The sequence below is a fragment of the Pteropus vampyrus genome, unplaced genomic scaffold (assembly GCF_000151845.1).
Source record: "Pteropus vampyrus isolate Shadow unplaced genomic scaffold, Pvam_2.0 Scaffold85, whole genome shotgun sequence".
Taxonomy (NCBI): domain Eukaryota; kingdom Metazoa; phylum Chordata; class Mammalia; order Chiroptera; family Pteropodidae; genus Pteropus; species Pteropus vampyrus.
In genome coordinates, this window is record NW_011888866.1 from 1,184,706 (window position 1) to 1,211,882 (window position 27,177).

At 39.7% G+C, this 27,177-nt stretch overlaps 1 protein-coding gene across 6 annotated transcripts in view; it reads left to right on the forward strand.

Moving 5' to 3' along the window:
• Positions 1–26,554, forward strand: part of CSNK1G1 (casein kinase 1 gamma 1) — a 153,678-nt gene extending 127,124 nt beyond the window's left edge. For 2 of the 6 annotated variants that reach the window (XM_011363345.2, XM_011363344.2), the window contains 3 exons: positions 4,439–4,549; positions 13,207–13,313; positions 20,574–26,554. In XM_011363345.2, coding sequence (XP_011361647.1) covers positions 4,439–4,549; positions 13,207–13,313; positions 20,574–20,628 — 273 coding nt within the window. In that variant the 3' untranslated portion in view covers positions 20,629–26,554. Of the gene's footprint in view, positions 1–3,464; positions 3,607–4,438; positions 4,550–12,391; positions 12,623–13,206; positions 13,314–20,573 lie in introns of those variants that run through there. The other 4 variants (XR_896046.2, XR_002781138.1, XM_011363346.2 and 1 more) reach the window with 4 other exon arrangements.
• The last annotated feature ends 623 nt before the right edge of the window (positions 26,555–27,177 follow it).

The following is a 27,177-nucleotide window of genomic DNA, read 5'->3' on the forward strand; positions in this document are numbered from 1 at the left end:
GGGATCTTAACTCCAGGGGGGAAACAAGCAAATGCAAAACTGAAATACAATCTTTTTCTTAGTTTCTTACCTTTTTATCACCTAGTCCCTGCTGCTTACCTTTGCTCTTAATTCTCTGTTCCATGCTAAAATTTTTCTCTGTGTGCATTCTTCAGTATTTTGTATTGCAGCAAACACCCTGTGTTCTGAGGCACCTCCTTGTAGGAAGGTAATTCTGGAGTAATCCTGCCTAGATAAATCATTCCCCAGGGGAGGTGTCTTATGCCATTTGAGTAATAATAGGGCAGAGTTTGAGTAGAGGATTTCAGACCTCTAGGATGGTTCCTGTGATTTTTCAGAGTTTCACTAAATTGATACTCTCAGCTCTGTGGGCCTGCATAGCATGGAGCTTGGTAATAATCCCTTCCAGATTCTTATCAGTGATTTTCAAACATCCCTGATACATGATCAAGTATATAGAATACAAGAAGTCACTTTTAGCACATGTGACAGGTTATATGGAATAACTCCTGTCTGGCATAGGAAAATTGGTTCTATTTCATGGGCTTAATAGAAGGAAGTTCTAATTTTGTTAAAGTATATATTTCAATAACTGTGCCAGCTTTTTTTTCATTTCATATCTAAGGTTCATTATATCCTCAAAATTTCTTAAGATGTTTCCTTTATCATTCTTCCTGCCCCATTCTTACTTCTTCATCTTACACCCAACTACATTAAAAAATTTTTTATCTTGGAAGTGTGATAAGTCAGAATGGACTCTAGTGTATTCATTGCTAACCTTTGATACTATCCAGTCTCTATTATTGTTATAGTTGAAGACTATAATGAGGCCTGGAAGTCTGACATGAGAGACCATAATGTTCTGTATAAATGGCAACTTTTAAAGTATTTGGGGAGCCATAAAGTGAAATGGATAAAGTTCTTTGTGAATATAATCAACAGTAAGTTTTTAAAATAACTTTGTATAAAGAATAGGATTTGGTGATTTGTTTGCTACAACTGAAGAAAGATGTTTACCTGCCTTTTGCTTCAGAACAGTAACTTATCTTCAGTAAGAATTCGAAATAATTTTCTAGCCATAGATGGGGTAGTATCTGAGGGGTTATCAGACTATATTTACCTGTCCTCTTATTAATGTTGTTCTCTTCACTGTTTGTCCATTAATACCTGCCAAATGACTGCTGAGATACTTGTTTCCTCTACCCTAGGCCTAGGTGCTGGGTTTGACTTTTTACACCAGGCTTCTGTGTTTTCCTCAAGTATTTTTTGTTAGCTTTGCCTTTGATTTATGCTATGTGGGATTACTGCTTCCTCGTTTCCACACTCACCTACTGGAGAGTAAACCAAGCATTTCCACGCAGGTCATACAATCAAAACTGAAGATTGTAAAGTGTTCCCCCAAGGAATTCCCACTGCTTGAGATTCCTGCTTCTACCTTTGGGGATTTACACGCTCCAGGTGGACCTTTGCTTTTCAAGTAATGCAGAGGAATTGCCTTTGCTGAATGACTTTTCTACTCATGGATGCTCCTAATAGCCTTTTAGATAGACACTTGTGCATGAGTGTTCTTTGAGAGAGAAGGGTTCACATGCCGATTTCCTCTACTAGTTTGCTTAGCATAACTAGTTCCTGTGCTGATCATGCCTAATCATAACCCCTGTGTACACAGCATTGCCTAGAATACCTTTCAGGGGAAGGTACACTAGCAGAATGCTGTAGTTGTCAACATTCCTTGGTTTGATCGAGCTCCTAGGCACTCAGTTGCTTTCTAAAACTGGCAGATGACCCTTTCTACTACATCAACTTTTAGGTGTAAGTGCAAGCCCTTAAATTCCAGAAAAGAATAGTCATAGAGCTTATTAGCATCATGATGAAAAGTAATTCCTGAAATAATAAACCTAACAAACCAGGTTCACATTTGTCACTTAGTTTTATTGCTTTCAGTGGACATAGAAGGCATCGGAAGGTAGTTGTATGGTATAGTATTTTCTTCCTTTGTCACGGTGAAAGCATTTATGAAGCAATCAGGAATGTTAACATTTTTCTCTCTTTAAAAGATAAGTAGCACATTACTTGAGGATGGAGATGGAGTAACTTCTAGGCCTTTGAAAAAGTCTTGATGTTTTCATTAAAACAAAACTATTAGGACAAAAATCTCAATTCTTCCAACAAATTATTTATTTAGCTAGAATGAATATAAACAAGTACACAGCCCTGTGAATCAGATAGTAGCATCAAACCAGACTTCTGAGATGTATTTCAGTAAAAATGGAAATAATAGTTGATCAACTGTCTAGGGTTTTGTTAAGCTTAAAAGTATGTGAGTGTTTTATGTGCATTTCTTGCCATTTAAAATTTTATCTGCTTTAAAAACAAAGGCAAAACAGCATTCATGAAAGAAGTAATTGCATTGAACACATATCATAGAACTCAACACCGAATAGCTTATAAATGTCTGGATATTTTTTAAGCATTTAAAGTTTTTGGGAACTTAACAGTTCTGTAGTTTAGGAGCTTAAATATTCTACTTAAATATTATAAAAAATAAAAAAGTCCTAGCAAGAACTAAAGAGGCTATCACTAATAGATATCAGTTATAGATAGTACTTAATAATATTAGAACACATTTAGCCTTAAATCTATAGTAGTGAGAATAAATGAGATTAAGTGCTCTGAGAGTATGAATACTATTGATAAGTTATATAAAATTGTTATAGTTATGTTATAAACCAGTCTTATTTTGGAACACATTTATCCTTAAATCTGTAGTAGTAAGAATAAATGAGATTAAGTGCTCTGAGGGTATGGATACTATCAATAAGCTATATAAAATTGTTATGATTATGTTATAAACCAGTCTTATTTTGGAAAATGAAACATCTGAAATTCTGCTGGCAGAAATAATGGGAGGGAGATATTTTTGGGGTAGCTTTGATTCTCTCGAATGTGACTAGCAATATAAAATCAAACCCCTCTTTTGTAAGAGTATGTAGCAAGCAAGTTAATACAGCTGCCTTCTTAGAGAATATGCTCATTCCCTGAGGAACATCAGGAAACATGGCCAGGATCCTTTATAGTGCTGTTACCCATGCGACTTCATATTCCATTAATAAAGAAGATAAGTAAGTTGTAGCTGGTGCATGAGGCCTTTTTAAAAAAAAATAAGAAAGCCATTTTGGTGACTTATAGATGAGCATTAAACAACTCTTGTCAACAGAAGGGGGAGAGTGAACATGAAGCCTCAAACCACTTCTTCTTCACTCTTACTTTTTTTTTTTTTTTTAATGGAATACAACATTTATAGCTGTGAACATTTCTAAGATTTATAGCATCCTTACTGGTTTCATGCAGAGCAGCAATATCACATCCCAACCCCTGCTGCTGTTTATATCAGCAGCAATTAAAATTTGATTTACTAATCCCTCATTGCTGCCTCTCCAACGCCTCATTTTTCATTTTTATAGCGCCTTAGGACTGTTACAGCTGAGCATCATGATGTTAACACCTCCTTAGCCATCTGGTACGGGGAAGAGGCACCTAAACAGATTCTTCAGAACAAAAATCACATATGAGCAAGATCAGAATAGTGTGAGATCTAAAAAACAGGTAAAAAAGGAATGAAGAAAGCCTGACTGACAGCAAAGGTGAAAGCAGAACCCAAAAAGGGTTTGAATTGAAAGCCCTCCTTTTGCTGGCAAAAGATCTGCCTTTTGCTTTCTAGAAGAAATAATTCATAGTGGTTATATCTAAACGTTTTCTAAATCTGGACTAGCGGATGTTAGCTAGAGGAATCGGAAAACAATGTGGCCTTATTTTTTCCCCATCTTTTCATATTCTTGACCTATGAACCTGGTTTGAAGAGATACTTTGTTCATTCTTTTAACTAAGAAAGCATATTCCAGCCACTGCCCCTGCTCATTTCCTCTTAGTTGAAAGTCTCATGGAGGTTTATGTTGAGAGTAGTGGGCTCCCTATTTAAGGAAAAGGCATATTATCTTCATTCCTAATGCTAGGAATTTTCTGTCTGCTTAGATAGATCTTTAATCAGTAAAATGATTTGTGAGTATGATTGTTCCTTTGTTCAACAATCTTAACATTCTGAATTTGGTCTGCTTAGTAGCTACTGAAATTTTACTAATTTGGAAGCTAAACGGTGATTTTAGCCTTTGATGGCTTTTTTCCCTCTTTTGGTGATTTTTTTTTTCTTCTGTGTCTAGGTCAGGGTAGTGTGCTGTAGAATGTCATGTATTGGCTCATTAGGCTGAAATTAATGTAGCCAAGCTAACTTTTTCTCAGTGCTTTGCAGTGGTTGTTAATTTAAAATCCAAAATGAAAACAAAACCCTCAGGGACACTAATGTACTTGATTTTGTTATTGCTTGCTGTTGCTTCACCTTTCCTTCCATATCTTGCTCTCATGCTTCCTAATGCCTGAGCAGACTGCATCGTCAGAGCGCCGAGGAGAATGGGAAATCCAGCCCAGCCGGCAGACCAATACCTCGTACCTGACGTCTCACTTGGCTGCAGACCGCCATGGGGGATCAGTGCAGGTACTTACTGCCTTTATTGCCTTTTCCTGGCCTTTCCAGCTTGGCTGGTAGAATGTTGGCTTGCTCCGAAACTCAGGTTCCTTTAGAATAGAAACAGAGCAGGGTCGAGGTGCTCCTATAGATAACTGAATATCCATGTGCTGATTTTCTGCCTATGTGGACTTGTAAGCGTCACTTGTAGAAAGATTGCTGGTTGTTGTCATTGACAAAGAAACGTTTCCGTAATTTCTGATACTGATTTCTGCTTAAACTAGTCTTACAACTTTGTTCCACTCATGATAAACCATAAAAATAATGTCAAGGTGGAAATGTGTTAGTGTCAAATCTGTGAATTGTAAAGACCTGGAATGTGTATAAAATTAAGTATTTTTTGACCAGAGGACTGCACATGTAGCTCATTCCATGATGATATATGCCTTAGTGCATAAGGTGAGAATGTTAATTAGTTCAGGTCAGCTGTTTCTGAGTAGGTACCCAAGAAGTTGGGCTATTTCTTTTTTCTGCTGGAATAAGTATGGTCTTAGAGAATTATTTCTGAAGTACTTGTGTCTCTTTTCTTGTATGTCACTGTTTTAATAATCTTAACATAAATATTTTTCTCATACTAGTAGGTGACACCACCATTTGAGGTATACAAGTGAACCTAGAACTACCAAACAGAAATTCCTATAAAGGGGTAGACAAACCTTGTGCACATAGAAATGCATCTCAGTAGGTCTGGTTGTCTAGGTTATGCATTTACATGGAGTGATTCACTGAAGATCATGTTATTCACAGGAATTTGAGAGATAGCTTTGGCCCTGTAAAAACATCATAGGAACATCGAGGTAAAAATGATGGATTGAACACACAGATGTACTCTCACTCCTCCTGAAACAACACAAAAAGAATAGTAAAGAGATTTTTTAAAGGCATAAATCTATGTAGGGATGGAAAAAAACAAAAGAGGACACAACAGCAACAAAATGTTAGAAGCTGGAAAGTAGATGGGTAATTATTAAGTGACTTAGGAATCTCAAGAAAACTGAATCCTGAGCCAATAGAGAGGAAAGCTGAGACTCTATTTATACTGGGGAATCCTCAAAAGACTCAGAAGTTGGCATTCTGTAAGGTGTTAGGTGGGTGTGGAGGGCATGCGCTAAAATAAAGAAGATTAGTTAAAAGTCTGCTTAAGAAGCCAGAGATTCTAGATGTTCTCCTCCCTCCCCAGCAAAAGATATATTCTTTGGAAAAGGCAAAATAGAGGGTCACATTTGGGGGCAGAGTACTAGCCTGAAAAAAGGGAGATCAAATGAATGTATGCATATTGACTGCCTGCTTTCCCCATTTAGTGCTTTTGAATGCTGATAGCCAAGTAGGTACTTCCAGGCAGGAGTCTGAGTTGCTTCTGGGAAATCTGACCATTCCATAAAGAAAACATCTGAGCATACTGACAAGAGGGTTTCCCTAATGAAATGGCCCAACTAGGTCATTCTGCAGTGAGATCTGTACTTTAAAAGTCCCACCCCTGTACTCAAAGTGCCAATTAACTTTGCAATCTCCTGCTTTTAAATATGAGCAAACAAATCAAGGATTATCAGATTTCTGAGGAAAGCCTTTATTAAGAAAGAGACCAAAGCAAACAACAGCAACAAAAAATACCTCATTATTAATATCCTCAGAGACAGAAGATACTGCAACTCTGGAGCAAGGACAGGATGCTATTTTTAAAAAGGAACACTCTTAAGAACAAACAAACAAAATACTTGAAAAGTAAAAATGTAATAAAATTTTTTTTTTAATTTTAAACTCAATAGCTTAGAAGATAAAATTGTGAGGAAGTCTCCCAAAAAGTAAAGAGAGAGAGAGATGAAAATAGGAGAAAACAATATGAGATTTAAGGAGAGTCCAGGAGATCCAATTTCTAAATAATGGGAGTTCCAAAGAGCGAACAGAGAAAGTAGAGGGTAGGAAATCATTAACAAAACAATTTATCGGAACTCATAGACCTGTTTCCAGATCAGAAGGACCCACCCTAATGGATGATAGAACCATACCAAGATACGTCGTTGTGAAATTTTGAACTACCTAAGACAAAGAGAAGATCCTTCAAGCTTCCAGAAAGAGAAGACAGTCATATGTAAAGAAAGGATCAGGATTATAGTGTAGCCTCAGATTTATGAACGTCAATACAAGAAGCTAGAAGCCAATGAACAATGCTTTCAAAATTCTGAGGGAAAATTATTTCCAACCTAGAATTCTGTACTCAGCCAAACTGTCAGTCTGGTTGGACTGTAGAATAGAGATATTCTCAAAAATCTGGTCTCAAAAATTTTACTTCTCGTGCACCCTTTCTTACGAAGCTACAAGAGGATGTGCACTATGAAAATGAGTGAATAAATTAAGTAAGAGGAATATATGGGACCCAGGAAACAAAAGATTGAACACAGGAGAGAAGTAAAGGGGCTCCCCAGTATAATGGTAAAGTCAGGAGATCCCAGGATAAGAGCTGTATGCCAATAGAAGAGGACAGCCTGTCCCAAACAGAGGTGGTCAAGAGGCTTTGTGAGCAATTTTAACCAAAATGATGAATTGACTAGGACACCAATATATCAGAATATCTTGATAGCAGCTGTTTAGATAAATGACAGAGAGTTTGGTCAGAATTAGTGATTATCAACTAATGTATAAAAAGCAAAGTAAAAATAAATTTTGAAAGATAATTAATTCCAAGGAAAATAAGGAATTACATAGGGAGAGAAAAATAACCTTGGTATACTGCATGCACAGCTGTAAATAGCTTTTACTAGTCTTAATGCCAACACTAACAATTTTGATCTAGTCAAAATTACAGAATAAATTATAATGGCAGAATGGATAGATGGGAAATGGTGAATATAATGCCAAAAATGACGACTTAAGATTCATGTTATTCAGAGATATGTAGGTAAAAAACAAGAGAATCAACTGTCAAGGAATGGGAAATGGTGCTATTGGGGAAAGAGACTGCTGTTTTTCCTAACAATCCTTGTAGAAATATTTGATTCTTTACACAGTGTGCTTACATAACTCTGATAAAAATAAAACCTAATGATTAAAAATGCGTATACATATATATACATTATTTTTTGTCTATCACATTTGTAAAAAGTGTAAGTTTAATAATGGCCTATCCTACTATTATTGAAATGTGAATTGTAACTATTTTAGAGGATAATTTGGCAATATCAGTTAAAATCTTAAATATCTACACTTTATGATCAATGAATTTAGTTTTAGATATATATCCCTCATAAATGCGCAGATACTGAAGATATATGTTCTACAACAAGGCTGTTAAAAGAAATAGGACTCACATTTGCCATTTAAAATTTTTTAGTAGTCACATTAAAAAGCAAAAAGAAATAGGTGAAACTAACTTTAATAATATATTTAACTCAGTATATCTAAAATAATTCAACGTGTAGTCAGTATTAAAAATATTAGAGATATTTTACCTTTTTTTTAACTAAGTCTTTGAAATCTAGATGTATTTTACACTTTTTTAAGTACTCAGTAGCCACATGTGCCTAGTAGCTACTGTATTAGACAGTACAGTTCTAGAATGTTTATTGCTGGCTTGTTTCTAATACCAGAAAATCAGAGTCAACTAAATGTTCATCAGCTCCACATTAACTAAAAAAAATATAATACTTCTGTGCAGTGGAGAGAGAGAGATCTCTGGGTATTATGAGAATGTCCACGATGTGTTGTGAAGAAAGCAAATTGTAAAACACTATCTAAAATTTGTCCTTTTTAAAATTTATTTTCAAATATGTATGAAAAAATATGTATGAAGGAGAATAAACATAAGGACATGTATATTAGCATATGCAGAAAAAAAAGGAACAATGTAGAGTAGCGTGGGCAGACTCAACCAGTGGGCCTAATCCCACCTTCTGCCTGTTTTTGTAAATAAAGTTTTATTAGAACACAATTACACTCATTTATTTACATTTTGTCTACTTTCATGCTGCAGTGGCAGGGCTGAGTAGTTTTGTAGCCTACAGAGCCTAATATACTATTTGTCCTTTTACATAAATATTTTAAATACCCTTGTCCTCAAGGAATGTATACTGAATTTCCCACTAGCCATTTCCACATGATGACGTTGCTGGAAACTTATGCTTTTTATATTGTCTTTTTTAATGTTTTTGTTGTTGTTGTTGTTGTTGTTGTTGTTTTTACTATAAACAGACTTACTTTGTAAATGGGAAAAAAAGATAGGAAATAATTTTAAAAGGGAAACACTTCATAGTCAGGTATAGTTTAGTTTACTAGATTTGTGTTCCTAGGACACAGAGGTGCTCATTTGAACAGTATATCCTGCTGTCCACTGTGAGGGGTTGTCTTTAGGTTAGAACTGGGGTCAGTTAGAGTTTCTGGCAGCACTTTTGACAAACGCAACCTCCCTCGACTCTCGATAAACTAAATTATACTAGCTTTTTTGACATTTGGGTAAGGGGCAGGCAGTTGTGTCATTTCCCTAGTATTATGTTAAGCTCTGCTGCTTCTCACTATATCTGTTTCTTTTATTTTAGCCCCAATTTGTATAAACTCATAAAGGCTATGCTTTTTGCAAACCAAAGCAGTAGTACTTTTTCTAGCACAACAGATGCCCACATATTTCTGAGTTGTCTCACTTCCCAAAGGTAATGTGGTCAAACCACGCTTGGCCTAACCTTTACGACCTGCAGATACCATGACCTGGTAGGGAGTGCAGAACTCTGAGATGAGAAGTTTGCTCTGATAAGGCACATGGACACTCTCATTCCAACCTATTTAATGGGCAGGTCTCTATGGTTCCCATCCTTCCACTATTTCCACAGATCTTCCACATATGGAAGGCCCAAATTCAAGAAGGCAGTATATTTTTCTCTTTCAAAAAGATGACTCTAAAGTTGTTTAAATTATACATATAGGAAATATCTAGAAATATCTAGGACCAAGCAAGGGCATAAGACTTAGCAATGACATTTAGCATTTAGCTAATATTTGCTCAAAACTTTATAATTTTAATTATTTACAATTAGTTTAAAATTATTGTAATTACAATAATTTACAATTATTTACAAATTATAAAACTTTATAATTTGTAAATAATTGTAAATTATTTACAATTCTTGTTGAAGTCAGTATTATTTCCATTTTAAAGGTAGAGAAGCTAAAGTAGAGAATTACCAAATATGTTAGTTGTGAGAAATAGGATTGAAATGTTGATTATCAACTAAAGTACTTCTTCCTTTGGTACACAGCTCTGATTTTTCTTCATATTAATATTTTGAAAAATGGAACTAAGAACTCAAATTTTTGAGATTCCCAAAAAGAATGTTACCAATAGTTAAGGACTAAAGTTCAAAATAGTACTTCACCTTAGTCTTTTTCATGGATAATCCTGTAAGATATTAATAATTTGTTTTTGTGTGATATAGGCAGAGGAATATGGGATTGATTTTAATAGTGATTACAGCAAAATAAATGTCAATATTCCAGGTATACAAATAAAGCTTATTTTTTTAATGAAATTATACTTAAAAATTTCAATAGAAAAGGTATAAAAATGGTATTGTTTAAAATACTAATAACTCATTACATTATTAAGATTCTTTACAAGTTTTCAAGTTGCTTTCCTAGACATCATTGTATTTAACTTAGCATTATGAGGCATAGTCTTACGGAATTAGAAACCAGGGCTCACAAAGGACGTTGTGGTAGAGCTAAGCCTGGAATCCAGCTCGTCGGCCACCTACGTTAGTGTTTGTTCCACTGCAGATCTAGGCAGCAAGTTAATGGTTTGACAAACTGTACTTTCATCCTGAAATAATTAAGCGAATGCTCTAAAGGCCCAGATTGATTCCAAATGTATTATTTTAGGCGCAGTTAAGTTTAAGGTTAGACAACTGATATTAAAGTTCCCATTTGTGCCTGATTCATTTGAGACTAGATTCTCGTTGATACAAGCAAGATGTCTAGTCTGTAAAATATAGATAACCTCTTCCTTCCGTTGTCCAAGGACATTGCTTGTGGGCCAAGTGGCAGTTCATAGCAAGGAGAAATTAGAGAGTATGAAACATGTGAAACTCTGTGAGCAGGCACAATGACCCAGAGTCACCAGGTAATTCACAGTGGTGATGCTTACTCCTCCTTTGTCCATATTGGTAAAGGCCAAGACATTTTATTTAACATCTTATCCAGTTGCTGAGTTCATTAAGAGACTTACTGTGATTTCTCCACCCTTGTGCTCACATAATGAACTTACAGCATTATCTCTAGTATGCCGCTCGAATGTGCCCACAAGAAGCAAATGTAGGCTGAGGAAATTCACAGGACAGCATTAGCATGAGGAGCGTGGTTCTCCATTCTGCAGTGTAAACCCTCTCTCTTCCACCTTTTATTTTTTGCTGGTTTTTTCCCCACTTTTTATTTTGAAATTTTCAGATCTGCAGAAAAGTTGAGGGGTGGAGATGTAATGAACCTATGTATATCCTTAACCTAGACTAATGAATTATTAAGATTTTGCCATATTTGCTTTAAGTCCGTGTGTGAGGAGCTGGGTAATATTTGCTAAACTATTTGAACATGAGTTACAGTCATCATTAAATTTTATCTCAAAATACTTCAGCCTTCATCTGTTAAGAACAGCATCCTTTCATGTAACCAGCAATACCACTGTCATATCTAAGACAATTAATAATAATCTCATAATATCTAATGTATAGTCCATATCTCATTTCTCTCAGTTGTCCCCAAAATGCATTGCATTTAGTTGTCATGCCTCTTCAGTCTCTTTCAATATCTTAGTCTCTTAATTCTTAATCTCTTAATCTATATTAAAACAGTCACCCTGTCTTGAAAAAATTTTTTTAAGACATGTCTTTTTTGAAGAGTCCAGTCTTGTTCTATAGAATGTCCCACATTTTGGATTTGTCAGTTTCTTTCCATCATTCTTAGGTTCACATGAAACCTTTTTTTTTTCTGCAAGAATACTACATAAATAATGTTATATAGTATTTATTATATTGTGTCAAGAAATAGATAAGATCAGGTGGTTTCATTAATCAGAGATGCTAAATTTGATCGCTAGCAGAAATTTGGATCTCCCTTTGGTAAGTCCAAATTTAATGTTGTAGCTTTCTTTAACTGTATAGCATTGTTTTAATTTTTTTAAAGCACGTATTAATAAATACAATACATATTTCTGGTTTAGAAATAATGGTGGGCATAGACTACTAGTAAGTAGTATTCACCTTGTCTGCCCTTTCCTCTTTGAATAAATATCCCCAAAGACTCCTTATACTAGTATTTCCTCCCACCTTCTTCTTTATGACTGTGCAGGAAATTTCTGCAAATTAACTGCTGGTGAGGACCCCAGATCTAGAGGGAGATAAGAATAAACATCTGTGGAGGGAGAATAACAGTAATATGAACATTTATTGAGCCATTGCCATGGCGCTGGGATAAGCACTTTCTGTGGAGTCTGCATAGTAACCCAATTAGGTAAGCAGCATTGTTTCCCCATTTTAGTTTAGGAAGCTCAGGCACAGCAAGATTGAAGACCTTGCCCCACGACCCACAGCAAGTAAGTGGTGGAGCTAGGGTTCGAACCAGGGCTAACCAAGTCTGGAGCCTATTTCTTATTTACTGTGCTGCGCTGTCTCCATTATTGTACACCAGGCATTTTTCTAGACACCGTCTTATACATTCTCTTGTGTAATTCTCGCATCAGCCTGTAAGAAGCAGTCTCAAATAGATGAAGTTACTTACCCAAGGGCATATGATATCCGAACCATTTATTCTATTTTGTGGTTCTCTCCCATGTTTCAGCCAAGATCTTTAACAGCAGAGTGGTTTATCCAGCGGGGTCCCTTGTCCCACTCCCCAGCACCCACATAAACAGGAATCATGTGCTGCAAATGAAACCAGTTGGCAGAAGCAGCTGCACAAGCAAGAGAAGCCTGATCGGGTCCACATTAACCGATGACAGGAGTGAGAGCCTTCAGTTACAGTTCGGGGACCATCAGTGAGACATGGGATGACACTGAACCTGAAATAAAGGTTGTTGAAATAAGACTGGTCTTCCAAGGGAAAGCGTTTCCTTACCGTCTGCCCTCTCAGCAGAGAGGACGTGGCAGTCTTGTTATTTGAATAACTTCAAACCAGTGATCAAAGCCATGAAGAAATTTTTGAAGGAAAGTGTGATTGCTTATAGTTTCTGATGCCCACTATTGATTTTCTTTTTAGAATTTTTTTTAACATCACCCCTGAGTCTTTTTATAATTACAGCATAATAAAGTAAGAAAGGTAGATTTAAGAGTAATATGACATATTTCATAGGATTTTTGTGAGGATTAAATTTACACACACACAGTGTAGCAGAGTGCCTGACACAGAGTAGGTGTTCAGTATGAAAGTTGTTATTATATGATTACATCATTGAATTTTGTGTTCTCACATGATAGGATCTGGGAACCATCCCTAAACTAAGACGATGGGCCCCTTAACCCAGGAAAACAAACATTCCATACACTGCCTAGCTAGTAACTAACCTAGAGACCAGATATCCCTTAGTGATCCTCTCTGGCGCCGGCAGGAGGCTCCTCTTTCCAGGGTGTCTGTCACACTCTGCCTTTCTGTTTCAGGTGGTGAGTTCAACCAATGGAGAGCTGAATGTCGATGACCCCACGGGAGCCCACTCCAATGCACCAATCACTGCTCACGCCGAGGTGGAGGTAGTGGAGGAAGCTAAGTACGTTCATCTTTCAAGGGGATTCTTGAGTCATAGGTTGAAAAATCTTTTCTCCGTCTTTTCGCCTCTGTGTGCTGCTCATCTCAGACTGAATTCCTCATGCTTGTGTCCACAGCTTTCTTCTTCTGACCATTTTATTTTTTGCATGGTACCATAAGGCTGCTGCTACCCTTCTTCAGCTGTGATTTCTGGGAAGACGATCATTTTTCTAGTCCACATGAGGCAAAAGACATAGTGACCGAAAAGAATCACGATAGATAAAATACCTACAATACATATTTGTCATGAGCCTCTTGGGGCTCTAGAGCCTCTTGCTTCCTATGGGACTCAGAGAAGAGCCTGCTTATTTCAACCATGGGCTATGCTAAACAGCATTAAGTTTCTGGTTCTTGACTAACCACTCTCCACATAGTCCTGAAGCCAGGGTTTCAGCGCCATTTTGTTCTCACTTAAATGATTCTGGATTCAGAGACTCAGATAAGTCAGGCAAGAAGAAGAATCTCTGCACCTATTAGTGAAAGGGTCTTGGGAAGGAAAGGAAACTACACTAATCCCAAGAGGGTAAGGAGGTTATCTCACTCCCTTTTTTGCTTCTCTTGCATGTGAATGTCTTGCCCTGTTCATACCATCGGCCCCTTGGTGCTCTCTGCATGGTCTGTGTTTAAACTCTTAGAATATGGGGTAGAAGGTGAAATAACTGCTGATTTTACTGTAAAAGCAGCATTTCCATACTTCTTTCTCTTTTTTCCCCATCCCAAATTCAGATCCAGATTTAACCTACAAGAACACAGGAAGTAGGGAGAGAGAAGTCCTTTACAAATCAGTAACTGTTGCCAAGCCTGACATGGATATTTTTCTTATAAACTGAGAACATTCAGGCTAACCCAGGACCCTGTTCTCAGAAGCAGGCAACATATTTATAGTGATACTCTCTCCTAAGTGGTCTCTTGAGCCCCCAAATAACCTAAATGCAAGCCAGAACAAGCTTATACCTCTTGATAATAAGGTGGTAAAAAGCCAAACAAAACCTGCATTCTTCTTCCTTCCAGATACACTTTGCATGATTTTCCCTCTGCTGCCCATATCTCTGATGGGCTCACTTTGCTTTCAAGAGGTCCTTTCCTTAGAAAGCCAGAACTTGAGGATTCTGGCCCATTAGATAAAAAGCAACTGAGGGCGACTTGGACTCTGTCCTGTTGCATCCCTGCTGACTGTAGGTGGCTTCAGATGCTCCTCTCCCTATTTATATAAGGCGCTAATATATAAGGAGGGCAGGGGGAGTTTTTATTCTCCCAAATAAACGATGTACTCCTTTCCTATTGGTTCTTGAGCTTATCTCCACTTTGGAGTCATCTGGGGCTTGTTATAAATACAAATTTCTGAATCTTGGCCCCAGAGCTTCTGATTTAATTTATCTGGGATATGGTCTGAGCTTCAAGAATTTGTAAAGTTTAGGTGATTCGAATATATAGCCAGAGTTGGGAACCACTGCACTAGGTGTGGTCTGATCCAAACATTGTCTGGGCTTGAAAGGTGGCTATTACCCATTTTCACCCCACCTCACTCCTAATTCACCATCATGGCTATTACTTTGAAGGCTAGAAGTTCAGCTCTGGTCTTAATAATTTTAATGCTTTGAATACCAAGATTGAATGGGCTTTAATCTTATAATATGCCCTATACACGTTTATCTTTTAAACCCATTCATCTCATTTCATTTTGATAAATGTGCACAGTAATCGTGTATGTGAGTGTGATGTTTGTGTCCTGTGTGTAAGATAGGGAGCCATTCACAAAAATTTTAATCTGGTGTATTCTGTCCTGGTATAATCTAAACTCTAGAATGTAAAGAGAGTTTAAAGTCTCTCCATTTAGCAAAAAGGGATCACTCTACCTCTTGGCCACCAATTCCTGGTTTGGGCCTTCTTAAAGATGTAGAAACTAAAGGGGAGCAATTGTATTTGACCAGATGTCATCCAAAAGCTTATAGCTTAGAGCATTTTGTGTGCTGATTGCCTAGTGATTTCGTGAGCCACCAATCCATCTTGCCCAGGAAACTGTTAGAGCACAGTCATTTGTTTTTCTTCTTGGCCTTCTGCTTGTATGGAAGAGAGTAAGGCAGAGCCATGTGTCTACCTGCTTGATCATTTTCGTGGGAAGAAGTCACAGCTAGAGAAGCACAAGACATCCCAAACAACCCTTCATCGCATGTGGCTGTGGTGCCATTTGCCCTTGCAGTCTGCTTGTGAGAAAAAGGGAGTTGTTGCGTATATTAAGATTCAGCTACGATACTGGGGAGACTGTGTGAAACCGTCACTTCTAAGCTTTCACTTTTGGGTTCCTCAACCAGTATGTTTTGTGTAAAGGAGGAGAGAAATAATAGGGTCTTGATTTTTGTTCTATACAAAATGAATATCTAACTTCACTTTTTCTCTAGCTACAGGACAATGTCCTTATTTGAGTATGGTTGGAAGAATAGTGAGGCAAAGCAGCTTTTTGGTTGACTTTTGTTATGGGAGGAGCAAGAATTTTCAGTTATCCATTGACTTCAGCTATAAATGAACAAATGTGGACCTCATTTCCCCTGAAAATTAACAAGAACGGATTTAGGCCGTAAATCCAGAGCAGTGATCCTCCTCTCTCTGAGTCATCTTCTATAAGATAAAGATCTTCTATAAGATAAAGTGTCTCTTAAGCCTGTTTTTCCCCCCTTTAGAGGAAGAGCTAACTGCTGGCTGCTTTGGTCAGGCAGGTTGGATTTATAGAAAGGCTAGGGACTTCTCTTTCCCTCAGAGTAGTTGGAAGGGTAGCTTAACAAAATGCACAGTAAGATTTCATGTGGGGACCAAAATGGCTGGGCTTTGGTACTTGACTGAATTCTTTCAGGCAGGATCATTTACTCTTTCTCCTGCTACCTTCCTGGATGGTGCCCAGGAAAGCCCACCCTGGCGCACCCCCCAACTTTCTTTCTGTTTTGCCTTACCCCTCACTGAGATCCAGCTCCCACCTTGATACTTCTATCAGGTGCCTGCCCCTTCCACTTTAGTGTGGGGACCAAGTGGCCAGCGCCTACTCACCCTACCTTGACAGAGGAAGAAAGTAAACACAGACACAACATTCTGCATGTTTGCATGGCTCACAGGGAGTCGCTTCCATCTCGCCTCTGTGGACTAATATCTCTCTCTTTCTCTCTCTTTTCCTTTCTGTGTTTTTCTCTTTACACACTCTGTAGCTGCCTGAAAATGCTCAACATGTGGTGAGTCCCTCTCTCCAGTCCACATGCTAGGGGAGCGGACCAGACTAGGCTGGGATTGGCAAAGCCAAACAAAATGCCTTAGGAACACTGAATGGCTTTCATATACCACCTTGTGCCAAAACCACCCAGACTGGGAAACTAGATCCACAAGGTGGGGATGGGGCAGGCCTGTACCTAGGAATTAATCTGTTCCTTCTTTCTTTTCAAACCCGCCTCATCGCTGCCTCCTCCTGTCAAAATACTATCCCACAATATCCAAAATTATCTGTTTTTAGCTGAGTGAATTTTTTCCCAAATTAATATGACCAGATGTTATCAAGTAGAGAGGGACAGGGCTAGGACAAAATTACTGTACGAGTTGTTTAGATTATTCCTCAGAACCTCAAAGATAGTTGTTACCAGATAGTCTCACATTCTGCAGCTGGGTCTCTAACCTAGAAATCAGCTGCTTTGGAAAAACCTGTGACTTTTCTTTTCGATTCAGCTCGTTCCTCCATCTGTAGAATATGAGTCTCAAAAAAAGATAGCTCTTTCTTGTGGGAGAGTTGAACATGTTGTTTGGTTTTTCGTTGTTGTTGTTGTTGGGTTTGTTTGTTTCCGTTTATTGGCTTTTTTTTCCACTTCCTGTAAGAGAATATAGTGGGCCAAGGGCTGACTTGGCCAATGAGATTGGAGCCTCTCTTTCAGGTTCCTTGAATGCATTCTTAGGAACAACAGGAAGTATGTAGTAGGGGAAGGCCTAAAAAATCCACATTTGGTGAGGTACATTCTTGCTATAAGACAGAACCCCTTCCCCAGCTTTCTTCTTGGACACTGCCTATGACCTTCCAGATGCTCCTGAACTAGTTGGTCTATTGCAGTCTGGAATTGTTAACGCTCTCATGTTATCTGCATGCATGAGATCATATTTTGTGTGGTGATAACAGCCTGCTGGAGTCTATAACTACCTTGTTTCTATTTGTCTTCAGTGATTTGGGTTGAGCACTGGTTTCTGAACCCTAAGTCAGGATGCCTACAGGGTTTCCCCAAGGACAGGAATGTATTGAAGTTAACAATTGAGTTTTATGCAGTTAGAATTTGTAGTTTTGTAGTAAGTATTGAGGAATACATTGGGCCTATTTGTTTAGCAAACATGTGTCTGTGTAACCTGACATTGTATGGTCTATTTTTTCCTGTGAGATGTCAGTTATATGATCCTGACTGCAAATTCAAGGTTCACTGTGTGCTCATCCAACTCAGTGCTTGGAACTCTAGGAGGTCCCAAGGCCTTCTCTTCCCCAAAGAGCTTAGGTACCATCTCGCTGGAGAGATAAGATATACATATTTGAAAAGACAAATAGTTCTCCAGGACACTTATGTCATTGTCCCTTGAGAGATCACTGTGAATAGGATGCTCAAGGAAGACTGCATGGATACTGTGGGACTTGAGCCAGGTATTAGAGCAAGGGAAGAATGTATAAGCACAGCAAAGAAGAGAAAGATAGCAAAGAATAGCTGAGGGGAGAGAGCCAGGCCATAGTAAGAGAGCAGTGTGGAAAAGAAATAAATGGCACAGAGGCCTGGGAGAAGAACACTTCGTGGCTTGTGAGTAGGGAGGCTAGATTAATTTTTCAGTCCAGCATGTTAAGAACTTCTGGTCATCCAGTCAAAGAATCAACCGGAAGGAAGCCTAAGACACAAGAAGGGTCCATCACTTGCCTTCATTCTCTTCTGATATTAAGATATCAGTATGAAGTCAATCAGTGGCTAGTCCGGGTTTGACCAGGTTTAACAGGTCCTGTTGCTGGTAGTCACCATGGAAACCAAAGAGTCAAAGAGCAGATTGTGGATTCTGTTTCTTTGTGGGTAGAATTATTAAAAGTTTCTGCTACTGCTGAAGCTTTAACTACAGTAACCAGCAAAAATTAACCTAGGGCTGTAAGCCACAGCTCATACTCTCCTCCAGTCAGGTGACTTCAGCATTGCATGTCAGGTTATGATATTCTTGTAAGCAGATGTTAATTCTTATGACTTGCCTTGGAGGAGGTAAAAGAGGAGTTGTGTCATTTGAAATGGACTAAAACAGTATTTCATACTTTTTTATATTGCTCTTAAAAATACAAAATCATCGTTTTAGCTCCTCTGAAAACAGTTAAGAGTAGAAATTGGCTTTAATATTAGTGATCTCTCTGAAAGTCATGGTCAACAGGTAACTATTGAAATATCGTTGCTCCCATGAGATTATATTTGCCTCGTTTAATATTAATTTCAGGACATTCAACTTGGAAAATGTCTGTTTTCTAAAGCATGTGTATATAAAAAGACTTTTTTTTTTTTTTCTTAAATCCTTCCCCAGGGATTCCGTTGAGGATTGATTTAAAGAACTGAAAGTGTTGGTCATTTTTATTTAAAAGAATGTATTTTTTTAAAAAGCTGAGAAAATTGTCTAAATATTTGGTACGCTGTTTTTGCTATTTTTTAAAAAGCCATTCTCGGATAAATTGCTGCAAAAAGAAAAAAAGAATGTATTCAGTCTTCAAATACACATGACACTTTGTTTAGTAACTGTATTCACACCTATTAGTAGTACTTCACAAATGTCATTGATACAATTAGAAAATCCTTAGACTCTCTTAAGAATCTCCTGTTTCCAAAATCTCCGTGTTTGATTCGTTCAGATATGATTAGAGCCGTCATTGTCTCTGTGTCTATTTTTTCTTTCTAAGAAACTTCCTTTAAATTTTTAATAACTAATCCATTATGAGTGTAGGAATACCAAGGAATCTGACGAGGAGAATCTTAACTACAGTGGAGAACTTAAGGGTATAGGAAGTAAGCAATAGTTCTTTATTTCCATATGAATTTTCCTGGCATCAAACCTGGAAGGATTGGGTAAGAGACCCCAAAGATAGTGTTCTCAGAAAAGCTTTTCTTTCAAGGGTCCAGCGAATCTGAGCTGTATTTCCAGCTTTACTCCCTTCCATCACCTGGCATTTTCTACTCATCCACCATCTTCTGCCCCTCACATTCTCATTTCCCATGTGTCATCTCCCTGGAAAAGACATATCCTTTGCATCAGCCATGCCACAGCCTTCATCACCGCCTTCTGGACTAGTCACTGTTTGAGAAGAGGTGTTTTCTATTCCAAAGGCAAGAGTAAGGAGGGGTTACTCAGGCTTAGGGATGTGCCAGAGCTGTGGCTGTCGCCCAAGAGGCAGCATTTGGAGGGCTCATGAAGGGAGCAGGCCCCAGCTGCCACCCAAAACAGGGTCGGTCCTATAACCCAGCAGTAGCAGTGTCAGGAAGCTAAGCTGAGAAGGACCCTGCCACCAGAGCCTTCTGGTGCTCAGCTCCTGGGCTGTGGCATTGATCCTCTCCAAACGAAGAGTAAGCTGTGCTGATTTCAGTCAGGAGATCTGGGCTCAAAGTTCTTTTTAAGATTCGGGGCCTCTCCTGCCTGCTCCAGGTAGCTGGATGAGGATAGAGTGGGGGATAGAGAGACCTTAATCCTTCATCGGTAGCATCATGAGGTCCTCCTAGAGTTCCAAACATCATATTTTCCATGGGGTTTGTTTGCCTTAGTTTAGCCTCCATACCCACTGACGACTAAAGATACATTAAATAATGTTGCCTTCTGTGTCAGGGGGCAGACAATGCGGGCTATTCATAATGCATCCCTGAAGACCCCCAGCTTTGGTTCCAGATAACGGTGACGCATCTGGGTTGGGTGTTAGAATAGGAAATAAGCCTTCTTCATCATCCAAAAATGCTTGCCCCTGTGCTGTCTAGCCTGCAGCATTTTGATAATTGGGTTTGGTAGCTGCAGATTGAAATGAAGCAGCTATTTCTCTTAGCTTTCCTGGCAGACACTTCTCACTGCCTCCAGTTCGTGCACTGTAGATGGTGGGTGGCCCTGTGGTGGGTGCCAGGGGAAAATTCTACCCCCTGCAGTGAGCAAAAGCAGGCAGAAGTCTGTTGGAAGCTGCAGGCCTCTCCCACTGACTTGCAGTGTTCTTGTGCTCCAGGTGCTGCTGTTTCTTTAAGAGGAAAAGGAAGAAGACTGCTCAGCGCCACAAGTGACCAGTGCCTCCCAGGAGTCCTCAGGCCCTGGGGACTCTGACTCAATTGCACCTGCAGCTCCTGCCATTTCTCATTGGAAAGGACTCCTCTGTGGGGGAGGGTGGAGATCCAAACCAAAAAGAAGAAAACAGATGCCCCCAGAAGGAGCCAGTGTGGGCAGCCAGGGCCCAGTGAGTGGGTCAGTGGCTATCCCCACCTGCCTGCAGCTCTGAGCAGGTCCCAGAGCTGTTGCTCCTCCACTGCTTGCCCTTGGGGCTACCTGGTTGACTCTCCTTCCTATTGTTTACAGTGAAGGTGTCATTCACAAAAACTCAAGGACTACTATTTTCTTCCCTCCCTTTAGTTTACTCCTGGTTCTTGCCCCACCCTCAGTCCTCTCCAGCATAAAAGCTAGTGAGGTGAAGGCTTTGTTTGCTGAAGGAGCTCAAGAGGCTGGGGGTGCGGCCAAGGAAGTAGGAGGAAGGTGGCAGGCCCGAGCTAGAGAAGAATCTTCTTCACCTACCAGATGTTATCTGGCAGTATGGCTCCCTCTTCCTCTGTACCTGCACAGCCTCCATCCCCAGCTGGTCACGGGGTGCAAGTTATTCCCTCCCTCCCTCCTGTGAAGTTAATACTGTAGGACACAAACTGTAAGCAATCTGCAGCCTACTGTCCCCGTATGTTGGCATTCTTAGCTTTTTTGACAAGCAAACCCTGCTCTTCAGTCAGTAGTAGGACAATGCAGATTGTTCTGAGCAAAGGAAAAAACTGACTTTATTGCACTTTTAGTTTTTTGTTTTTGTTTTTGTTTTTTTTTTAACAAAAAACATGGCAGATGCATATTGTGTCTGGTTATATTGGGAGTTTTACTTTTTTTGTTTGAGGGGGATGGGGCCAGCCAAGCCATTCAGAGAACATGGGTCCAGAGGACATTCTCAATGGAGAGAGTTGCAACTGCAGCACCCAGAAGAGAGGAAGCCAAACTCTGTGTCATTCTGAGTGAACACTCAGGTTGGCAAGGAAACATACTTGAATTTTCATTCATCTTCTCAGCTACTGAAGAATGTCCTTACCAGAGCCTCTTGACCTCATCAACCTGGAGTTTGGACAACCCAGCTCTTCAGCACATGGGATGAGCCAGCCAAGCCAGACTGTGACCAGGAGACAGTTCATCCCAGAGAAGGAGATACTAAACGAAAAAAAAAAAAAAAATCCGAAACATCCGTTTCCTCCACTGCCAGGGACTTTCAAATAGATAGCCATGTGACTTCCTTAGTGACTTGGGGGACAAAATTAGTGATGAAACAGCCACCACCATATTGCCACTAGTGGACAAAAAGAGGAGGAAAGTGAACTCGCCTTTCAACTGCCAAAGGAACCTCAGAACTCGGCATCATAGGGCCAGGAAATAAAATTGGTGTGTACTTTCTGCCCCAATACTTGAGTTATAGCATTTGGGCTGGCCTGCCTTATCTGAAACCAACACTTGCGATTTTTTTCCCAGCAGGTCCACAGCGGCAGGCTTAGGACTTAGAACATGGGGCTGTAGTGAACCAGGAGGGTGAGATTGGTTGGTGCTGGAAAATTCCAGGGGAAAGGAGAATGAAATGAAAGAAAGCTCTGAGATTATCTTCTCAGTTGGACATAGACTTTTTCCAGATAAGGTGGCCGTGCGTCCAGAGCACGTTCTCCCCAGTACACTCTCCGCCTCCCCCTACTCATGGTGTAGTCGCACAGCATACTACCATGAAGGGTCTTGGTTCCGCATTCACTGCTTAAAAAGTTATTAATGTATGGAGTTAATCTTATTGTGCTCGATTTTCATTTGAGTTCAGTGGCTAACAAACAGTGACCTCTCATTCCAGAAGTGATAGAGGAGAAAGGATTATTTACATTAGGGAATGAGGTCCTGTATCTGGGAGTACAGATAACCGTGGAGGACAATGGCTGGTGACTTAGTCTGGTGGTTTTGGGAACGAACACGGAAATCATGGCCCCTGACTCGAGGTATAGGGTTGTGTTCTGGACTGGAGGGTGTGAGGATACTTTCTGGTAGTTGGCATTTCCTGACAAGTCCCTTGGTATATCTTACATGGAGCAGAAATAGCAGCAGTAGCATGAAACAGTTACTGCGCTTCACCTGTTCCATCAGTTTTTGGCTAGGAAATACCACTTCATTGGCTTCGAACTTGCTTACTTTTTGTAAAGATTATAATCTTCCATTTCTTTAAAAGAAACTTTCTTGTACACAAAACCGAGTGGCTGGGAGATGCAGTGTCACACCCCTTCCCCACGAGGATTTCGAATATTGATATTTGTTTCCTTGACATTGCCTAGTGGTTAAGGCATAATCACTGAAACTTATGTAGTTTCTAAGTTGGTTTGGGGGTAACTCTAACTTCCTGTATAGAAATGTTTACTTCCTCATCCCTGTATAGAAAAAGTCTTGCCTCTCAAGGGAGGGCAAGGGGAAATGGTGGCAGAGTCTGGGGCCTCTTGGCACTCCATACCCCACTAAGTGCCTCCCCACCCCCCGCTTCCACAAAAAAGCAAAGGCAGTGACCAGCTTGGCTGCAGGGCAAGCCTCCTTGCAGCTGGGTTTGTGACTCTTTTTAGATCTTAAAATTTTTTAAAGGCTAGCTCTTGAGGGTTTGAACCTGAGCAGTTATTTTTTTTTTTTTGCGGGGGGAGAGGGGGGTCCTCCTTAATGCAGTTTTCCCTCACTGCCTCCCCAAATCTCTTACCAGTTATTTGATTTTCAAAGGTGACAAGCCCCAGGTCCATCTGGCATGCAGAGTAATGGTGATCCTTCCAGGGCCATTGGCACTCCAGGGTGGTCCCAGACCCCTGAGAGATTCTTTAACATTAAAAATGAGTACGTAAGGAGTAATTTGGTTATCAGTTCCATCCCCGCCAACACATCAGGGCCCCCTCCTCAGCTCTGTTGCTATAGTTGCTTAGCTGTGTGCCTCAGCCAGGTCCTTGGTGTCGAGTATTCCCTCCACCCACCACTCACCCAAATCCACTTGCTCTGTAGATTTTGAGCTCGCTCCATTTCACGACCATGATGCCTAGGGATCTTTTTCTTTGGGATTGATGCAGTTGTTTCTGAGTTAGCATTAAGCATTATCAGCATCTATTCATTAAAAAAACAACAACAACAATACCATTAGGAGTTCTCCCAAGCCCTGCAATCCTTCAGGCATTACATCCTGAGCAGATTGAAGCAAGCAGGACAGGAATCCACCAAGGTATAACAGGTCTTTTCTTTGTGACCAGAGCATGACTTGAGTCTGTGAAGTCTAAGCACATAAGGTTTGATCACTTGCTATGCCTACCTTGGTGTTTCCCAGTGATCTCACTCCAGACTGTTCTGCAGGAGTGGGCAGAGTGTGCCAGCAGCCAGTGTGTTTTTATGACTGCCTTAATTAACACTCTCCTGCTATTTGAGGTATGTCTAGGAAGGTACAAGTCAGGTGACTACGTTGGCCTCCAGTTAAAGCTCCATTTCACTTTGGAATATAGGGGCGACAGGAGACAGCAGGATACTGAGGTTTCCAGTAAAAGTGTTGAACACCTGTTACTTCTCAGTGAACTCCAAGTACATAGCCATTAGCCAGAAGAGGTGTCTGTTACCTCTAAAGTAACTTCTGACTTAATTCACTGGAAATGTACACTGGTAGTACGTATTCAGTGTTGATTATCAGTGTTAGTAATCACTTTTAATGTTGGATATGCTGTGCTGGTAATGTTATGTCAGAGTGGTTACTAAAGATCATAGCCTTAACTTTTTTTATGCAAAAGATAGAACCCTGTCACCCCCCCCCCCCCCCCCCCCCGCCGCAGTGAGCAAGCATGGCCTGCATTTTTCAAAAATAAGTACTTCCATGGCAGCCTAGAAAGCATCTTCTCAAAAGAACTTGATCTTTCTTCTGATGCATCTCTCCCAAGTCCACGTGCCTCCTGTGTCTCGGTCACCTCTTCCATCTTCATATTTAAACCAGTTTTCCATTCCCAGTGACTTGCCCTGACAGCATTTTCAGTGTCAGAGCCACCATGTTAGAGCCAGTTTCTCAGATTGAAAGTTGGCAGCGCCATACAGCCAACATTGCCTTTGTCAGTTCACTGCCACCACCCCCACCAGTGACCCAAGGTAGGCAGATGAATTCCAGGATAACTATGTAACCCATCTGGATTGGCCAAGTGAACAACAGACACTTGTCTCTGGAGTTCTTGCTTTTGCCAGCTCCAGAAAAGTCCCATCTAGAGGTTGATTGACAGTGACTCCCAGTCTTAATGATGGGTCAGTAGGAATCAAAACGGGATTCCTATGGTTTTGTTTCCTTGGGTTTTTATTTTTGGGGGGGTGGGGTGGGGTAGAGTGGGGCGATGATTTTGTATTTGTTTAAGAAAAAGAGGAAACTATGGCCCTTCTAAGGGTTTATAGAGTTTTGAGCAGTGTTTTAGCCACAAATAAGGAATCTTGGAAGTCTTTGATCATTTAAGCAATCTTAAAAACATGTTTTCTCTAACTACTTTTGCAGGTGACTGAGTGCAAAAGAACAGGTTTCTTCATTGTAGTCAAAATAGTAAGTAGGTTCCCTGGATATAGACAGTAGTAGTTGACATATTTCCTCAAAAAACAACCAGGAAGTCCACTCCAGTATTTGTGGATCAGCCTACCAAGGAAAAGTGAACATGTATTCCATATATTTCTAGTTCGGTTACCAAACTTGATGTTTTAAGGAAACCTCAGTTCTATGGACAGAATTTCTTTTGTTTTCTTTATTCCTTGCAATCATCTTTCCGGTGCCATCACCACCTTCAAAGTCTCAGAGCAGAGAGTTATCCATGGTAATAAATGGGAATGTGGTGCGGTCGTCCCAGTAACACAAGGGGACCGCTGTCCTGACTGCCTCTTCCCCACAAGTCCCCTCCTTCTGGGCAGGTGAGACATTTTCAGTGTTCCTCTTCATGAGCTCCAGACCAAATCCCAGGCCAGCCCTGCACCAGAAGCTTTTTTAAGAGGCTTATCAGTCTGTTAGCAGTGTCTCAGGAAAGATGAGCCATTTCTTCGGGGGGAAATATATTTACAGATGAGTATGTATGAATGCATTTGTATGCCCGTGAGTATGTGTGTGCTCATCTGTGTGCATTTCACTTCCATAAAAACCCAGCCCAGGCTGCTGGGTCCATGTGTTCCTGAATATTCTAGGAAGTAAACAAGTAACAAGGGAGCTTCTCAAATTAGTGTCACAGCAAGCTGGCTCTGGGAATGAGCCCCATTTATCAAGCAGAAGAGTAAATAGCAGAAAAGATAGAGATGAAACCAAAAATATTACAACCCCCCCCCCAAAAAGAAAATAATGTTGATCCATCAATCCTCATTGGATATATTACATGCTCTAATTTATTATTATTTTGTCTGTTTCTTAAATCTTTGCCCATTGTACTTTTTAAAAGATGTTGGGATGTTGATTGCAATTTTTTTAAGACTAGATAATATATAAATCAGCTGTGGAAATCAGTTTTAATTGATGTGTGGATGGTGTCTGATCATTGTTCAATCCTTTTTTTTCTTACCTTTTGTTTTAGATGATGTAATGTTGTTTCATAAACCCTGGCAATGGTCACAAAGCTCAGCTGTGAAAATGAAATTTGTAGTATTTTTAAACATGAATGTCAATTTCAAGTGTATTTGAAATGGTTCCTCCAGGAGAGATTTGTAACACCAGTAGGAAAAACTCCTCTGCAGAGGAAGTATCCTTCTTTGGAGAAAATGGGAAATAGGTCTTGATACGTTGTCTCAGAGTAGTCCATTTCCTAGGGCACCATGGAAAACACAAATGTGATCTTTAAGTATACCTCTTCCCCAATTTGGGGAGGGAAGGACTCAGTTTGCACCCTTTTTGTATGTAAAATAAAATGTCTTACTTTTCTTGGCTAATTTTGCTTGTTTGGTTGATTTGTCCAGGTTTAATCTCCCCTGGCTCATTTGTAATTAACAATCTGGCTAGGACTAACTGCGATGTGATTCAGTCCTCCTGTAAATGAAAATAGTGCCTGATACCTTGGCATTCTCGCTTCATCCCTTTGAACACTGAACATTGCCTGCCTTGCCTTGTGGGTCACTTTAAATAATCCTGGCAGAATTTGGACATGCAACACTCACAGACTAGTTCCAGTATCCCTATGGTTCTTAGGTGGTAGAACATCAGGAAGTTAAGATCTGCTCTGTGGAACAACTTTGAAATAGTAGCTTTATAATTCTTTACTAATGAGGAACACCTATACAGACAAAAGATGTAACTGTGATGTGTAATACAAAATCACAGGGGCATATATTTTCCACAAAAACAACTGCCCATCCGGGCATGGTTGGCTGGTTCAATTTTTTCTGTTACTCCTCAATTACTACCTAATTTTTTTTTTTTTTTTTTTTTTGCCACTGGTGGTAAGTAAGTAGAAAAAGTTTACAGTTATCATGAAAGAAAAACTTCACATTGAGAGCATTTTATTCATCAAGCTTTTTTTTTTTTCTTTCAAAAGGGGTGGGTTTGGGTAAGGAGA